This window comes from Pteronotus mesoamericanus, unplaced genomic scaffold, assembly GCF_021234165.1.
Source record: "Pteronotus mesoamericanus isolate MK-2021 breed Mesoamerican mustached bat unplaced genomic scaffold, CSHL_Meso_final contig_55, whole genome shotgun sequence".
NCBI classification, from domain to species: Eukaryota; Metazoa; Chordata; class Mammalia; order Chiroptera; family Mormoopidae; genus Pteronotus; species Pteronotus mesoamericanus.
The window spans coordinates 9,287,069-9,306,363 of record NW_026555198.1 but is presented as its reverse complement, the minus strand read 5'-3'; the positions used below and the strand labels follow the sequence as shown (position 1 = coordinate 9,306,363).

The window sequence follows — 19,295 nt, the reverse complement described above, 5'->3', positions numbered from 1 at the left end:
GATTTCCCATAATCTTCCCCGTGGCCCTGGGAATTCTGGAAATGCTGGCAGGAATTAGTGTCTCAGGAAAGATCTAGAGAAAAGAGATGGAAACGGAAACAGGCCAGGCAGGGGAAAGGGCTTGCCCAAGCCACAACGAGTAAAGGCAGTCAGCAGGCCTTCGGACTCCCACATTCGGATATTGCAAAATCCTGCCCGTCTCTGCCTACTGGTAGTGTGTGTCTTACAGAGGGTTTCATCCCCCGGCTTCTCCTTTCCTTGTTTCTAGACGCTCAACTCTGGTCCTCCATCCCTACGCCACCCTTGACCCTCCTCTACTGCAGCCACAGATCCTGGGAAAATAGTTGGGTCCAGAGCGCTGACCGGGGGGCCAAGCTTAGTGAATGGGGAGAGCAGAAGGCCTCGGGCTGGGTGGAGCCTTCAGGGGAACCGGGGACCGAGGAGCACTTGTCACAGGAGGCGGGGAGGTGGGGGTTCCCAGCTCCCATTCTCTCGCACCCTTTTCTTTGCAGGTTCCCACAGCTCCTGACCAGCCCTTGGCCTCTGCCTCCGCAGAGTGGCAGCAGAGGCTGGAGGCGGCCGAGGCACTGCTGATTCTGAAGGGATCTTCCCAGGCCCCTTCAGGCTCCATCTCCCCGCTCCAGCCTTGAGTTGCACCAGGTAGCTTGGTCCTTGAAAGGCAACACGGGGTGGGAATAGTTGGGAAACGCGAGGGCGCTGTGGTAAGCGGGGCCTAACTGGAAAGGCAGGGTTGGTGGGTTGAACCTCCCTGGGCCCAGGCACCCAAGCTCCTCAGCCTGACGCCTGAGATGGCGGTCGATGGCTGTCCAGTGAATCACCAGTTCGTCCAGCTTTGCACTCAACAGCAAACGTCCAGAGCCCTGCTGTCTCGAGACAGGAAACTGGGGCCCTGAGAGTGGCCGGCACTTGCCCTAGGGCGTGTAGCATATCAAGGGGAAGAACCAGGCCTCCTGACTCTCAGCCCAGAGCTTTCCTCCGCAGACCCTTGTCATCTGCTGTGGCCTGGGGAGGACACATATAGGGGAACACGTGCTGAGTCTGGAAGGGGATTCTGGTCCCTGCCCTCGGGAAGCTTCCAGTGTAGATGTGGCGCTCGGATGCCTTTACGAGCCGTGTTTTGCAGCTAAATCTCAATGATGAGCCTGGAGAGGGAGGACTGGAGGAGGTGTGAGGACAGAGAGACCCTTGGGGAGGCTGAGAGGGAAGGCTGGGCCCTCCCAGACCAAAATTGTGGGTGGGGTATAGTGTGTGAGTGAGGCAGCAACGCTGGAGGAACTTCTGGAAGAGAAGGGGGTGAGGCTGGAGAGGCTACCAATCACAGAGGTCTGACATGCCAGGCTCAGGAGGCTAGGCCAGCAACTGTGGGTGGTGAGGAGCTGGTGGGGGGGAATGTGTGAGCTCAGGAGGAGCATATTCAAAGACCAGGGGCCTGGCGAAAAGGAATGTGGTGGCTGCGATGGAGGGACTACCGGCAGCAAGACTTGAGATGGGCAAATCAAGCGAGAAAGAGTTCTGTGCAATAATCGCGGTGGCAAAGCCTCGACTGGGTGGAACAAAAAGAAGGGAGAGCCGGGAAGGGAAATGGATGCAAGCTGGCACTGACCCCTTCCTTTCTGTCCACAGCTCCTGCTGGGGGTAGAGAGGTCCAGACTTCCAGCCCCTCTCTCCATCCCAGGCCGGCCAGCTCTGTTTCTCTGCCTATTGGACACCTGGGATGCATCTCCCTCTTGAGCCAGAAGCCCAAAGGAGGAGGCTTCTCTAGAGTAGTGCCTATTTATGCATTTGCAAAATGTTTAATGTTCAAAATGCTTAAAATTAAAAACATGAAAGCCTTCGGGTCCTTCTCTAAGCTTCCAGACTCTTTTTATTATGTGGGGCAATTCCTTGACTGAGGGCAGTTATTCTTGTACCTCCATCGCTTACTCCCTTGGATCCTGGGGCCTTTTTATGTCTTATGAAAACAAGCTTGTGCAATCTAAGCTGATCAGTCTTGAAACTGAGTTCTGTGTGTTCATATGCTCATATGCCAGAGTTTTTATTTCACTCGTGATCGCAAACATACCAGTGCACTCATGTAGGTACCCATGCATGGGAAAGTATGATGATTTTTTTCATTTTTGGTTCTGGGTATGCGTGCGTGTGAGTGTGTGTGTGTGTGTGTGTGTGAACAAGTTATAAACTCGTTGTTGTAAGGCACTGCGATATAGGAGTTGCTTCTTACCACAGCATAACCTAGACTATCCTGACTCTAGCAGATTTGTTCAATTCAACTTCCAAAGTGAAAATCGCCATACTCAATAACTGGGATTTCTTAATATGGCTGGATAAGAAAATGATAGAGAAAAAGGGATAGGAGATTTATTCACTCAGCAAGTAAGTGCCTACCCGCTGCCTGGCATAGACTGTCTCCAGTTGTCCAGAGAGCCACAGGTTGAAATGTCTGTAGGATCAAGCAGATCATATAAATGAGAGCAGCCCAGATGGGCTCTGGCCAACTGACAGTGCACATGCTTTACCTAAGGGTGCAGCTGTCTCTTGGCTCTAGACAATTGTTGCCAGGCAGGAATGTGGGCTCATTGTTGCCACAGCTCCTGATTTTTAAAGAGAAGATAGAATTCTAGATTTCTATGTAAAATCTCAATTTTAAAATGTTGGCTATGATTTCCTCTTAAAGCCCTACACATGGGCCACACAAAACGTCCATGCAGGCCAACTTTGGCCAATGGAATGCGGAAACTGAAGCCAGTCAGGACAAGAAGGATCAAAGGAGGGGAGAAGAATTAGACCCAGAGCATACCTTTGATGGACCCATGAAATAGGAAGGATCGTTATCATTTATTTATCCTGTGCCTTCATATGCTGCTAAGTACATACAGTGCGTTGAGTGAAAGCTCCAAAACTTGAGATGGCTGCCATTCAGTGAAAAGATGTTTCAGAAATAATCCTTTTAGTGTTTTTTTAATTGTTCTTATACATTTGTCTCCACCTTCCCAGCACCGCTTTCCCCTGCTCCCCACCCCCATCTCCCTTCCTCTGTCTTTTCCAACTTGGCATTGTTCATAGGTCCTCCACACATGTTCCTTAACTTGACCCTTCCCTTCCCTTATCCTGCCCCACCTTCCCTCTTGATTCTGTTTGTTTCTCTTTTCTTTCTTTTTTTTCTGTTTCTTTTAGTATTTATTTCCGTATTTCTTTTTTTTAATAAATTAATTTATTTTTTCATATACATTTGTCTCTGCCTACCCCCCACCACTTTCCCTTGCCCCCTCCCTCCCTCCCTCACCTCTTCCCCTTTGGTTTTGTCCATTAGTCCTTGCTATATGTTCCTTGATTTTCCCCTTCCCTTCCTTTTCCCCTGCCCCCCTCCCTCCTTCCCTCTTGTCTCTGTTGGTTCTTTTCCTTTCAGTGTTGCTGGTATTATTTTCCTTGCATCTTTGTATTGTTGGTTAGGTTCCACTTATAGGTGAGATCATATGGTATTTGTCTTCCACCCCCTGGCTTATTTCGCTTAGCATAGTGCTCTCGAGTTCCACCCATGGTGTCGCGAAGTTTAGTAGTTCTTTTTTTCTTTCTGCTGCGTAGTATTCCATTGTGTAAATGTACCATAGTTTTTGATCCAATCATCTACTGATGGGCATTTAGGTTGCTTCCAACACCTGGCTATTGTAAATTGTGCTGCTATGAACATTGGGGTGCATAGGTTCTTTTGAATTGGTGTTTTGCAATTCTTAGGATATAGTCCCAGCAGGGGAATCACTGGATCAAAAGGCAATTCCATTTTCAGCTTTTTGACGAAATTCTACACTGCTTTCACAAATGGCTGCACCAGTCTGCATTCCCACCAACAGTGTACTAGGGTTCCCTTTTCTCCACAGCCTCGCCAGCACCTGTTGTTTGTTGATCTGTTTATGATGGCCGATCTGACCGGTGTGAGGTGGTACCTCATGGTGGATTTGATCGCATTTCTCTGATGGCTAGTGATGCCGAGCATCCTTTCAAATGTCTCTGGGCCCTCTGTATCTCTTCCGTGGAAAACCATCTGCTCAGGTCCTTTGCCCATTTTTTGATTGGATCGTTTGGCTTCTTGGAGTGGAGTCGAGTGAGTTCTTTATATATCTTGGAGATCAAACCTCTATCTGATGTATCATTAGCGAATATATTTTCCCATAGGTTTGGCTCCCTTTTCATTTTGCTGATGTTTTCTTTAGCCATGCAGAAGCTTCTTATTTTGATGAGGTCCCACTTGTTTATTCTTTCCTTTATGTCCCTTGCTTTAGGAGACATATCAGTGAAAAAATTGCTGCGTGGGATATCTGAGAGTTTCCTGCCAATGTTCTCCTCTAGGACTTTGATGGTGTTGCGGCTTATATTTAAGTCTTTTCTCCATCTTGAGTTTATTTTTGTGTATGGTGTCAGCTGATGATCCAATTTCAATTTTTTGCAAGTAGCCATCCAGCCCTCCCAACACCGTTTGTCGAAGAAGCTATTATTGCTCCATTTTATGCTTCTGCCCCCTTTGTCAAATATTGGTTGCCTGTATAGACCTGGGCTTATTTCTGGGCTTTCTATTCTGTTCCATTCTTCTATGGATCTGTTCTTGTGCCAGGACCAGATTGTTTTGAGTATAGTGGCTTTGTAGTAGAGTTTGATGTCTGGCATTGTGATCCCTCCTACTTTGTTTTTCTTTCTCAAAATTGCTGCGGCTATTCGGGGTTGTTGATGGTTCCATATAAACTTTTGAAATGTCTGTTCTATTTCTGTGAAATATGTCATTGGTATCTTAATAGGGATTGCATTGAATCTATAAATTGCTTTGGGTAGTATGGACATTTTGAGGATATTAATTCTTCCAATCCATAAGCACGGTATATGCTTCCATTTATTTGTGTCTTCTTTAATTTCTTCCTTCAATGTTGTATAGTTTGCTGCATACAGGTCTTTTACCTCTGTGGTTAAATTTATTCTTAGGTACTTTATTTTTCTTCTTGCTATATCAAATGGTATTTTTTTTTCTGATTTCTTCTTCTTCTATTTCATTGCTGGTGTACAAAAATGCCTTTGACTTCTGAATGTTGACTTTGTATCCTGCTGTTTTGTCAAATTCACTTTTTAGGCTGAGGAGTCTTTTGGTAGAGTCTACAGGGTTTTCTATGTACACTATCATGTCATCTGCAAACAATGATAACTTTACTTCCTCCTTTCCTATTTAGATGCCTTTTATTTCTTTTTCTTGTCTGACTGCTGTGGCTAGTACTTCCAATACGATGTTGAAAAGAAGCAGTGAAAGCGGACATCCTTGTCATGTTCCCGATCTTAGTGGGAAAGCTTTTAGTTTTTGCCCATTGAGAATGAGGTTGACTGTAGAATTTTCATATATGGTTTTTATTATTTTGAGGTATGCCCCCTTTATTCCCATTTTGCTGAGTGTTTTTATCATAAATAAGTGTGTACCTTATTGAATGCTTTTTCTGCATCTATTGAGATGATCATGTGGTTTTTGTCTTCCCTTTTGTTTATGTGATGTATTATTTTTATTGATTTGTGAATATTAAACCGTCCTTGCATCCCTGGGATGAATCCCATTTGATCATGGTGGATGATCCTTTTAATGTATTTCTGGATGTGGTTTGCCCATAAGTCGTTGAGGATTTTAGCGTCTATGTTCATCAGTCATATTGGCCTGTAGTATTCTTTCTTTGTTGTGTCTTTATCAGGTTTTGGGATGAGGATGATGCTGGCCTCATACAAAGAATTTGGGAGTATTTACTCTTCTTGAATTTTTTGGAATAGTCTGAGAAGGACAGGGGTTAGCTCTTCCTTAAATGATTTGTAAAATTCTCCTGTGAAACCATTCGGCCCAGGGCTCTTGTGTGCTGGGAGTTTTTTGATTACTGCTTCAATTTCACCAGCTGTTATCAGTCTGTTCAGGCTTTCTGCTTCTTCTCCATTCATTGTTGGAAGATTATACTTTTCTAGTAACTTGTTCATTTCATCAAGGTTTTCAAATTTCTTGGCATGTGATTGTTCATATTAATTTCTTACAGTCTTTTGTATATCTGTGGTATCAGTTATTATTTTTCCTCTTTCACTTCTGTATTATTTATTTGGGTCCTCTCCCTTTTTTTCTTGATGTGTCTCCTTAAGGGCTTGTCGATTTTGTTTCTCTTTTCAAAGAACCAACACCTGGATTGGTCGATCCTTTGAATTGTTCTTTTAGTCTGTATGTCATTCAATTCTGCTCTGACCTTGATTATTTCCTTTCTTCTACTTGCTCTGTTCTTTGTTTGTTGTTGTTTCTCCAGTTCTTGAAGCTGAAGGATTAGGTCATTTATTTGAAATGTTTGAATCTTTTTTAGATAGGCCTGGATTGCTATGAACTTCCCTCTCAGGACTGCCTTTGCTGTGTCCCATAGGTTTTGGACTATTGTGTGTTCATTTTCATTTGTTTCCAGAAACTTCTCGATTTCTTCTCTCATCTCATTATTGACCCATTCATTATTCAATAGTATGCTATTCAGTCTCCATGCGTTTCAAAGTTTTTGAGTTTTTTCCTTGGTTTCCAGTTTCAAGCCTTTGTGGTCCGAGAAAATGCTTATTATTTTTTCAATTTTCCTGAATTTGTTGAGGCTTGTTTTGTGTCCTATCATGTGGTCTAATCCCTTTCGTTTGTACTCAAGATACCAATGCACAATAATCAATCAGTTCTTATCTGCACTTGTTTCTCAGTCTTCTGCTGATATTTCAAACAAACGAAGAACTGGAGATGCACTTATGTCTTTCTTTTGGCCTAACTACTTCCCCACTCTCTTTCACATTTATCTGCATTTCTGTGATGACTTCACACCTCAAGGACTCCCTCTGTCTTTTCCCCAGCTTCCTTTACCCAATGTTTGTTAGGTGTTTCTCACTACACACTGAACTTTTACTGCTCATCGGTTAACTCTATGACATTCTCCAGTCCCTTTTGCCTACTCTCACGTCTTGGATATAGTTTGTGTGTCTTGTTCATCCTTCTCTCCCCCATAGAAAAAATGAACATAATTTAATATGTGTGGAGTAAACATGTTAACAAGTATTGGCCATAGCACTATTATTGATGTTTACCCACCACTTTTACTTTCATTGAGCATGTCTTCCAGCACCAACATTGGCTCCCCAAAAAATCCTGTTGCACTCACTTCATGGGTACCCATATTTCAGTCCTTGCTTACAGTTTAACTAATTTTACTCTAGATAAAGTACTCCAAGTACTTGTGCTTCAGAATACCAGCTCTGCAAAGGTCAACAGCTGCTTCTCAAGAAGGACCTACAACATCAGCAGCACCTGCCAGACACCTTCCTCAGGAGGATGTGTAGTCTTTATGGAGTTTACTCTTAAGATAGGTACCAAGAGTACTGTCTATGTCTCACCGTGGTCTCATTTCCCCCATTAAACAAGTCATCTAGTTAATTGTTCAGGGTGGAGGAGTCTTGCACAGGATCATGCCCTTCACATAGAATTACAAGGCATTTTTCAAGTTCTCTGAGGATCTCAGGGAGCAAGTCCTAGTGGGTTTGGATACATATGTACCTAGGCCTGTATGCCTTTCTGATTGGCAACCCACTTGACCTTCAACCAGGAAGAGAGGCATCAAGTCAGTTGCCTCCTTTTCCAGAGGGTCCAGGCAAAGCTTCCTCCAAAAGTTTCTTCATGAACCTTTGATATTTCATCCTGTTTTGTTTTGTTTTTGCTATTTTATAATTAAAAAACTTAACATGGGATTTACCCTCTTAACAAATTTTTAAGTGCACAATAGCATACAAAAGCATATAAAACAGTCAAACTTATAGAAGCATACAACAAAATGATGGTTTCTAGGGGAAGGGAGATATGGAGAGGTGTTGTTTAATGGGTATAAAGTTATACAAGATGAGAATGTTCTAAAGATCTGCTGTATAACAGAGGACATATTTTTAAGTGAAGAAAAGGCCAGGTAGGGAAGTTAATGTAGATTATCTAAGTTAATGTAGATTATCTAAGAAGGAAAAGGGAGTATAATGAATGTCTCTCTGATGAGAGATACATATCCAATGTCCAGGTAACACCAGTTGCCACATTCCTATTGCCTATAAGAAATGTGTTGAATACATACACTTCATGAGTTTTGCTTCTTCTGGTGTCCCCACTTTTCATCCTCACCCAATTTTGGCAGTCTCTGAGAACACATGTTCACCAATAAACACTTGGCAATTCATTCTTCTCAATATTTGTTCCAGATCACTTCATTTAAAAAATTAATAGTTAGTACTTTCCCCAGACATTAGAATATTTTTGCTCAGAAACCAGTGGCAGCAGCCCTTTACAGCTCTACAATGTCAGTGGCCTACTTTACAATAGGTGTCTTCCTGGGCAAGAGTTGAAAGGAGTGGAGTGCTGGAGAGGACTCTTACTTGAGCATAAGAACTAACTGTTAAAATTTCAGGAATTTTGCAAGCCAGCTATTAACCACAGCTGTTATTAAAAACTAATTTATATAAAGTAACAATTACACTACATACATGATATTGAAAACAGGCACAACACATACTTAAACCTCATCAATCCCTAATTATTTCCCTTCACTAAACTATTATCTATGCTCTTGAGATTATGTATATTTATTGTAGCTGAATGATAGAAATACATCTCTTCCCAATTCTGCATTAATTGACATAACATTGGTAGTTTGAAATTGGCAAATGGTATAACACAGTGCATTTCTCCCACCCCTCTCCCGCCCCCAAGGAGCCTGTTGTTAAACATTTACCTGTGAACCAGTGGTTGAAATCGATCCACTCTACAAATGCTCTGATAGGCTAGATATCCTCAGACCCAACCAATGCTATTGTATAACACATGAGAGTCAAGTCATAACTCACTGTTCTATAAAGTGATGTTTTAAAACTGTGAACTAGAGCAGTATATGACAAAGGATACTTCACAACAGAAGGTCTGATATTCAACATTTATAACAAGGTTCTAAAATGCCCATAATATGTCATTAAGAGACTTTTCTAAAAGGTACACGAGGTCTGGCAGGAAAAAGCCCAACCATCGTTACTATAACAACAATGGTTTGTGCAACATTGATGTAACCTGGCAGCCAAGAAGAGTGGACAGAAAAGGACATGCATGAACAATGATGACTTTACTGTACTAGTCAGTGGGGGCAGTAAACACAATTGATTAAACATGTGTACTGTGTGGACATTGCATTAAAAATGATTGAGCGAGTAAAGCAACAAATCTCCATCACATTTTGCATTAAGCTTGAACATTTTCCCCTGGAAACTTCGGATGATTCAGAAGGTGGCAACTACGGGCAATTGGTGATTGGCAGCTTCATCACACAATGAACTCTTTCATCCATCACATCTTGTGCAGGGTTTTTTAGCAAAACATCAAATCATCCAGGTGACTCAGCACTGCTACAGCCCAGGTTTGGCACCCTGCAACTTCGGCTTTTCCCAAAACTAAAATCACCTTTGAAAAGGAAGAGGTTTCAGACCGTTGATGAGGTTCAGGAAATATGATAGGGTAGCTGATGGCGAATAGGAGGACTGTGTGAGGTCGTAAGCTGCATACTTGGAAGGGGACTGAAGTGTCATTGTCCCATGCACAATGTTTCTTGTGCCTTGTATCTTCTTCAATAAATGTCTCTATTTTTCATATTACAGGGCTGGATACCTTCTGGGCTGACCTCATATAGTACAATGTGTGAGAGTGGGGCAGCAATATCAGGTCTAAAGAGACCTGCATGAAAGGGCAGGTGGGGCACAGAAAAAATGAAAGGGCAAAGGGAAGAGAGGCTCACTTTTTCTCCCAAGCTCCATCACTTCTCTCTTCCTCCCTCTTCTCATGCTGCACGCTTTAACTCAAAATATACTTTCTCTTTTACCAACTCAACTGTGGGACTGTGCCATACTTGGAACACATTTGCATAGCAGGGTTTTAGTCATTTTGCAGGCAACACTGCTTCCTTCCTGTGTGAATATGTGAACTTGTTCATCAGATACTGGGGTGGGGGGAATCACAGATTTAAGTAACAAACCAGGGAAAGTAAGAAGGCATGAGATGAACAAGAGTCTTGCTCTTTGGGCTGAGTGACTATGCATGTTTGTGTATCTGGCATTAGAATATAAGAAACTGACCTTCTGAAGGCCTCAAGCAAGAAAGCATAAGTTGTAATCAATACCATCAAAAACAATCATCTTGGGTAAAAATAAAAAAGAGTAAGGGAAGGTAGAAAGGAGGAAACATGACGGAAAGAGCGAGTGATCAAGCATGTCCAATTGAGCTTTGTTTTCCTAGCAACATCTCCGGTTTTTCATTTATTTGAAACATCAGCAGAAGACTGAGAAACAAGTGCATATAATAATTGATTGATTATTGTGCATTGGTACCTTAAGTACAAACTAAAGGGATTATTTCTGAAACATCTTTTCACTGAATGGCAGCCATCTCAAGTTTTGGAGCTTTCACTCAACGCACTGTATGTACTTAGCAGCATATGAAGGCACAGGATAAATAAATGATAACGATCCTTCCTATTTCATGGGTCCATCAAAGGTATGCTCTGGGTCTAATTCTTCTCCCCTCCTTTGATCCTTCTTGTCCTGACTGGCTTCAGTTTCCGCATTCCATTGGCCAAAGTTGGCCTGCATGGACGTTTTGTGTGGCCCATGTGTAGGGCTTTAAGAGGAAATCATAGCCAACATTTTAAAATTGAGATTTTACATAGAAATCTAGAATTCTATCTTCTCTTTAAAAATCAGGAGCTGTGGCAACAATGAGCCCACATTCCTGCCTGGCAACAATTGTCTAGAGCCAAGAGACAGCTGCACCCTTAGGTAAAGCATGTGCACTGTCAGTTGGCCAGAGCCCATCTGGGCTGCTCTCATTTATATGATCTGCTTGATCCTACAGACATTTCAACCTGTGGCTCTCTGGACAACTGGAGACAGTCTATGCCAGGCAGCGGGTAGGCACTTACTTGCTGAGTGAATAAATCTCCTATCCCTTTTTCTCTATCATTTTCTTATCCAGCCATATTAAGAAATCCCAGTTATTGAGTATGGCGATTTTCACTTTGGAAGTTGAATTGAACAAATCTGCTAGAGTCAGGATAGTCTAGGTTATGCTGTGGTAAGAAGCAACTCCTATATCGCAGTGCCTTACAACAACGAGTTTATAACTTGTTCACACACACACACACACACACGCACGCATACCCAGAACCAAAAATGAAAAAAATCATCATACTTTCCCATGCATGGGTACCTACATGAGTGCACTGGTATGTTTGCGATCACGAGTGAAATAAAAACTCTGGCATATGAGCATATGAACACACAGAACTCAGTTTCAAGACTGATCAGCTTAGATTGCACAAGCTTGTTTTCATAAGACATAAAAAGGCCCCAGGATCCAAGGGAGTAAGCGATGGAGGTACAAGAATAACTGCCCTCAGTCAAGGAATTGCCCCACATAATAAAAAGAGTCTGGAAGCTTAGAGAAGGACCCGAAGGCTTTCATGTTTTTAATTTTAAGCATTTTGAACATTAAACATTTTGCAAATGCATAAATAGGCACTACTCTAGAGAAGCCTCCTCCTTTGGGCTTCTGGCTCAAGAGGGAGATGCATCCCAGGTGTCCAATAGGCAGAGAAACAGAGCTGGCCGGCCTGGGATGGAGAGAGGGGCTGGAAGTCTGGACCTCTCTACCCCCAGCAGGAGCTGTGGACAGAAAGGAAGGGGTCAGTGCCAGCTTGCATCCATTTCCCTTCCCGGCTCTCCCTTCTTTTTTGTTCCACCCAGTCGAGGCTTTGCCACCGCGATTATTGCACAGAACTCTTTCTCGCTTGATTTGCCCATCTCAAGTCTTGCTGCCGGTAGTCCCTCCATCGCAGCCACCACATTCCTTTTCGCCAGGCCCCTGGTCTTTGAATATGCTCCTCCTGAGCTCACACATTCCCCCCCACCAGCTCCTCACCACCCACAGTTGCTGGCCTAGCCTCCTGAGCCTGGCATGTCAGACCTCTGTGATTGGTAGCCTCTCCAGCCTCACCCCCTTCTCTTCCAGAAGTTCCTCCAGCGTTGCTGCCTCACTCACACACTATACCCCACCCACAATTTTGGTCTGGGAGGGCCCAGCCTTCCCTCTCAGCCTCCCCAAGGGTCTCTCTGTCCTCACACCTCCTCCAGTCCTCCCTCTCCAGGCTCATCATTGAGATTTAGCTGCAAAACACGGCTCGTAAAGGCATCCGAGCGCCACATCTACACTGGAAGCTTCCCGAGGGCAGGGACCAGAATCCCCTTCCAGACTCAGCACGTGTTCCCCTATATGTGTCCTCCCCAGGCCACAGCAGATGACAAGGGTCTGCGGAGGAAAGCTCTGGGCTGAGAGTCAGGAGGCCTGGTTCTTCCCCTTGATATGCTACACGCCCTAGGGCAAGTGCCGGCCACTCTCAGGGCCCCAGTTTCCTGTCTCGAGACAGCAGGGCTCTGGACGTTTGCTGTTGAGTGCAAAGCTGGACGAACTGGTGATTCACTGGACAGCCATCGACCGCCATCTCAGGCGTCAGGCTGAGGAGCTTGGGTGCCTGGGCCCAGGGAGGTTCAACCCACCAACCCTGCCTTTCCAGTTAGGCCCCGCTTACCACAGCGCCCTCGCGTTTCCCAACTATTCCCACCCCGTGTTGCCTTTCAAGGACCAAGCTACCTGGTGCAACTCAAGGCTGGAGCGGGGAGATGGAGCCTGAAGGGGCCTGGGAAGATCCCTTCAGAATCAGCAGTGCCTCGGCCGCCTCCAGCCTCTGCTGCCACTCTGCGGAGGCAGAGGCCAAGGGCTGGTCAGGAGCTGTGGGAACCTGCAAAGAAAAGGGTGCGAGAGAATGGGAGCTGGGAACCCCCCACCTCCCCGCCTCCTGTGACAAGTGCTCCTCGGTCCCCCGGTTCCCCTGAAGGCTCCACCCAGCCCGAGGCCTTCTGCTCTCCCCATTCACTAAGCTTGGCCCCCGGTCAGCGCTCTGGACCCAACTATTTTCCCAGGATCTGTGGCTGCAGTAGAGGAGGGTCAAGGGTGGCGTAGGGATGGAGGACCAGAGTTGAGCGTCTAGAAACAAGGAAAGGAGAAGCCGGGGGATGAAACCCTCTGTAAGACACACACTACCAGTAGGCAGAGACGGGCAGGATTTTGCAATATCCGAATGTGGGAGTCCGAAGGCCTGCTGACTGCCTTTACTCGTTGTGGCTTGGGCAAGCCCTTTCCCCTGCCTGGCCTGTTTCCGTTTCCATCTCTTTTCTCTAGATCTTTCCTGAGACACTAATTCCTGCCAGCATTTCCAGAATTCCCAGGGCCACGGGGAAGATTATGGGAAATCACAGGTGTCTGTGTTTTAATCTGCAAAGCACCTGGAGAGATGTGGTTACTGGGGTTACTGTCCCCGTTCAGAGACTGGTTCTGGCCTCCATAGCCCCCAAACCCCATGGGACCGGAAGGAGCAGCTTGGCGCACCTCCAGAAAGCTTTCTCTAATGGCCTCTGGACTCTCGCCTGAGCCTCTGTGGTGCCCACCATCACGGTCCTCCTTGTCAGCAGGACCTTCTATCCCATCAATCTGTTGCATATGGAATAAGAGCCTCCATTTGTTAAAGGCCTGCTATGTGGCAGCTGTTACGCTAGTCCTCTTGTCAATGCTATGGGTGCAGAATGTTGTCCCCTCTCAGTACACTGACAAACAAATGGAGACCCGGGAACGTAAACACCGTTGTCCAAAGTCTCCCGCCAAGTAGGAGGTGGCAAAGCTGGGAGAGCCCTGTCCTTGCCTGTTAGTCTGAGACGCCGCCTACTCCCCTTCCTCCTCCTCCTCCTCCTCCTCCTCCTCCTCCTGCACCGCTGCCTCCACTTCCTCCTTCCGCCCGCCATGGCGTCAAGCACAAGGATGGGCACCCAATAACACAATACACAACCAGCTGCATGCTTCTTCTCAGTCTACTCACGTGCTGATCAGGACATGGGGCCAGTGGGAATTCCTGGAAGGAGAAATTGTTGGTTGCTTCTTCAAGGGAGCTGAAGTCCAGGACAGAGACAAACAGTCTGGGGACAGATCCATCAGCAGAGCCCCTTGGGAGATTGCCTGCAGGAGCAGAGAGCACAGGTTGGACTCAGGTAGGAGGCAGGCCGTGGAGAGGACATGTGGGCATGTTTGGGGCTGAGGATAGGAGTCCAGAGTGTCAGAGCTGGGAAGGCCTTGGAGACCAGCTGTTCATTTTGCAACGGGGAAACTGAGGCCCAGAGAGGAGAAGTATTTTCCCCCCAAGGTCACATGGCAAGTTGCAGTAGGGCTAGAGGTGGAACACAGAACTTCGAGACACAGAAGAAGGCGTCTGGGCAGTGGCTGGGTTGGGAGCCTCCCCCACTGGCCCCAGACTCCCCTTACCTCCCTGGCGGTTGCACAGGCGTGGGCCTTAAGCTGGGGCATGGCATTCTCTTTCCCAGCTGTGGGAGACTGGAAACAGCTTAGGAGATCCTTTCCCCCTCAGCTCGCCCCCACGCTACCTCGCCCCCAATCTGAGGCCTCATCGCACCGTGGACCATTTCAACACCTCTCCCCAGACTTCTCCTTCCCACCAACACTTGACAGACAATGCTGATGACCTTTTGCAGCTGGGGAAGCTAAGGCCCAAGGAATGACTTGCCCAAGGCTGCGTTGAAGTTGGGTGGTAAGGCTGGTGACAGAACTACTCGTGCTCCCTATACCCAAACCCAGGTGCCCTCCTTGGACAGAGACACTACTCACTGAGAACTCCTTCTTCAGTGGCCAACTTGTTGACAAAACTGTGCTCTTCGGGAGGTGCGGCTCCAGTCTTTATCAGTCCTCGAGTCAGGCGCCTCTTTAGGCGTGCCCCCGGCTTCCTCTTCAAGGAACCCTTGGCGGGCAAGACCCGGCGGTGCTTCCTAAAGTGGGAGATTGCAGGTCCAAAGTCAGTCACGTTTAGAGGAGGCCCGCCCTCCCTTCCCCTCGTCAGACACCGTACTCACGAGACGAGCTCACGGGTCTGGAAGCGGCAGCGCTGCTCGCGGTCCTCGGTTTGGTCAGCGATGCCGTGCTTCTGGCGGCAGGCAGAGCGATGACGTGCCGATCTTCTGAGGCCACGTCGATTCCCCCGTGGGACTCTGGTCTCACGACCAGTGGTGCAGCAGGGCACGGCGGGCATTTCGCTGGGATCCTTGGTTCTAGGCCCGGGAGCAGAGGTCACGATGGCCACATGATCCCCTACCCCCCACACACGGCCTCTGACCTTGGCAAAGCCCATCTGAAGGGGCTGGATTCTTTTCCATCCAGCTCACCGCTGCAATCACGTTGCACCCTCCCTTCCTGCTCTTGTAAGCCTCCTTCCCAAGAAGGCTCACTCACGCATAGCCTTGTTCCAAGAAACTCTTGACTTGGCTCCTGTATACTTTCAATCCAATTATTACTCTCCTTGCTTACTTTCACTCTACATAGGTCCCGCTTTCGGGTACACACATGCACTCTCGTGCCCCTTGCAACAAGTACTACTTGCCCTTCTCGTGTACTGTCCTGTGCTCTGCTATACCCAGCTAGTATCATTCCTGGCATCCACTTCCATAATTGTCTTCCGAATCTTCTGCATTCATTCACTTCCCACTCAGGAATCTATGCCCCAGGCACTCAATTCTATTTCTAGTCTCATGTATGCCCTACATTCAATTTTTTTTTCACCACACTCCATTCTGATATTTTTCTCGAAGCCCGCCTTAATCTTAATTATTTCCTTGCTGCCCCTTTAACCTGGCAGACCTTTGCACCCCATGAAAGCATATTATTTTTCAGGATCCCAAGCCCCTCTTTCAATAATTATTTCTGTTCTTCGCCTCGATCATTCATCGAACAGATGTTTGCTGAGCCCCGCATCGAATGCCAGACCCTGATCTAGTCAGCAGCCAGCTCCTCGCTGCACTAACTGTTCTCTTGCACCAACACACCCCCTCGCCGCCTTCATGCAAACCCATGCGTTCCCTCCACAGCCTCCCAACAATCTCCCATGCTCCGCTCCACGCTTCGGAAACTATGCGGAAGCGAAACTATTCGGAAACTATGGGGCACCTTTGCCCCACCCCCACCCCACCCCCACCCCACCCCCACCCCCACGCCCACCCCCACACACCCGGAGTGCATCACCTCCTCTCAGGCAGCCCAATATTTCGCTGCCGCCTTCACCTCAGAATCAAAGGCAGCCTTGCCCCAGGGGCCAAAGGCCAGGGCTCAAGAGGCTGGGGCAATGGGTCTTCCCACAGGGGTCCTACAGAGTGCGTGCGTGGGCAAGGGGGAGCTGAGTGGACATCAGGAGCCGGGGGAGGTACCCTGCGGAGGCGGAAGAGACTAGACGGGTTTGGGGGCCCAGAGCAGGAGGGAGGGAGGAAAGAAGAGGCGTGGAGAACGAGGGTCCCTCTTCCCGATACTAGCCTGTGGTTACCTCAGCCTCCAGCAGCTCGTACAACGCACTGGCACGAGAGGCCTGACGGAAGGCGCTGCCACGCCCGCTCCCTTTCCCGCCCATCCCACAAAGGCCAATGAGCTTCCAGCGCTGCCTTCCCACAGTCCGCTGTGGCTGGCGACCTATGAGCTTCGAGTTCCTGAGGCTCACCCACCAGAGTCCCGCCCCCTCGCCTCCCTCAGCCTTGCTCTACTACGCCGGCCAATAACTCGTGAAGCAAAATGGAGCTTTGTGCTCCTCCAAGCCTTGTTTCCCACACTGCTCTCCCTTTGGATGGGAAATATTGCATGGGCGTGCATTTTTCACTCGTGCACTTGGTATTCTGTCGTTTGCTGTTACAAGACTCAGAATGTGTTCTTTAAGATCGATCCGTATTCCTATGCCAGGGATTCTTAATCAGGGTCGATTTTGCACCCCCGGGGGACATTCGGCAGCGTCTGGAGTCATTTTGGTCCGATTCTGTGTGTCTCTGTTTCGGAGCATACGCTCTGTTGCATACATTTCCCTATTCCCGTGCCACGGCCGCACTGGCTTAATTTTTATCTCTCGGTAAGACATCGAGGCCTCCGGTAGGGCAAGCCCCCACATCTTAGGCGTCGTCTCCAGGCATCCCTTCATTATTCTTTGCATTTTGCCCTTCCGTATAAATGTTAGGATAAGCATGCCACGTTCCCTGGAAACTCATCTGTGACAGATTTGGACTCTTTTGGTCAATGAATTTACAGATCAGTTAAGGGGGAATTGACTGTCTTCGTGATATCCAGCCTTCCTAGTCACCAGCGTGGGCTGGCTCTCCATTTGTGTGGGTATTCCTTACCGTTTTAATCTTTCAGTCTAGTATTTAGTGTTATCTTTTGTACACTCAGACCTTGTGCATCTTTTACTGTATTTATCCTAAGATACTCTGCAGTGCCTTTGCTCTTGTACATGGTATCTGTTTTAAACGACATCTTTCTATTTGTATCTAACTTACAGAAATCCTTGTGACTCCTTAAAAAGTGAATTGATCTTGCAGTCAGCCGCCATGCTCAACTCAGTGATATCTAGTGATTTCTCTGTAGGTGTTCCATGGTTTTCTGCGAACCTGTAACAGAAGTACAGCAATCAACCAGCACGTTTCTTACCGTGGTGGCTAGGACATCCACCACAAGTTGGAACACAGACGGCTACAGTGGGCATCTGTGGGCTGTTCCTAATAAAATAGACAGCCGCCAACATTTCCACGTTAACATGAGTTTGCTGTGATTCATTGTCTCCTTTCCTTCCTGCCTGCCTGCCTTCCTGCCTTCCTGCCTCCCTCCCTCCCTCCCTCCCCTCCTCCTTCCTTCCTCCCTCTCTTTCCTGTCTCTCTTTCCCTTTATCAGATTAAGAAACTTCCCTTATATTCCTCGTCTAATACGAGTAAGTTTGTCTTAAAAATCATGGGTAGTAAATTTCACATTTTTGCCTTGAGTCAAATGATCAAGACTCCATTCACTTAACCTGTTAAATACAGTGAGTGTTATTTATAGATTTTTCCCTTGAAATATGTACTGAGGTTCATCTTATAATCAGAAAGAACACAAATCGTAAGTGAGTATCTTAACGATTTTCAGAAATTATACATACACATTCAATTAGCACCTGCAGCAATCAGCAGACTACATTGGGGGCACACAAACCTCTCCCATGCCCCCTTCGATCTATCATTTTTCTAATGTTAAGCCTGTTTTGCTCTCCCTGGATAAACGTAACTTAGTGACCGTACATCTTTTGTATGTTCTGGCGGGTTCAGCTTGCTCAATGTTGCTTAAGGTTTTTCAACTTTTGTTCATGAGCGGGATTGGTTTGATGTCTCTCTTTCTAATACTATGTTTGCAGGTTCAGGGGCAAGGCATCCTAGTCTCATAGACTGAGCTGGGGAATAGTCTCTCTTTTCTGTCCCCTGGACATCTTTGTGTAAGATTAAGATTACCTGCCTTGAGATATCCCACGCAGCAATTTTTTCACTGATATGTCTCCTAAAGCAAGGGACATAAAGGAAAGAATAAACAAGTGGGACCTCATCAAAATAAGAAGCTTCTGCACGGCTAAAGAAAACATCAGCAAAATGAAAAGGGAGCCAACCATTTGGGAAAATATATTTGCTAATGATACCTCAGATAGAGGTTTGATCTCCAAGATATACAAAGAACTCACTCGACTTTACTCCAAGAAGACAAACGATCCAATCAAAAAATGGGCAAAGGACCTGGGCAGATGCTTTTCTAAGGAGGAGATACAGAGGGCCCAGAGGCATTTGAAAGGATGCTCAGCATCACTAGCCATCAGAGAAATGCAGATCAAAACCGCCATGAGGTATCACCTCACACCGGTCAGAATGGCCATCATAAACAGATCCACAAACAACAGGTGCTGGCGAGGCTGTGGAGAAAAGGGAACCCTAGTCCACTGTTGGTGGGAATGCAGACTGGTGCAGCCACTATGGAAAGCAGTGTGGAATTTCCTCAGAAAGCTGAAAATGGAACTGCCTTTTGATCCAGCGATTCCCCTGCTGGGACTATACCCTGAGAACACCAAAACGCCAATACAAAAGAACCTATGCACCCCAATGTTCATAGCAGCACAATTTACAATAGCCAAGTGTTGGAAGCAACCTAAATGCCCATCAGTAGATGACTGGATCAGAAAACTATGGTACATTTACACAATGGAATACTACGCAGCAGAAAGAAAAAAGAAGTACTAAACTTTGCG

The 19,295-nt window shown here is 46.6% G+C and overlaps 1 protein-coding gene across 1 annotated transcript; it reads right to left on the bottom strand.

Moving 5' to 3' along the window:
* Nucleotides 1-620: 620 nt before the first annotated feature.
* Nucleotides 621-15,257, bottom strand: LOC129075547 (doublesex- and mab-3-related transcription factor C2-like). The gene is given in 7 exon segments (XM_054579607.1): nt 621-932; nt 11,636-11,775; nt 12,761-12,908; nt 13,424-13,657; nt 14,040-14,176; nt 14,840-14,997; nt 15,082-15,257. Coding segments are annotated over 7 exon segments (1,305 nt in total).
* Nucleotides 15,258-19,295: the final 4,038 nt, after the last annotated feature.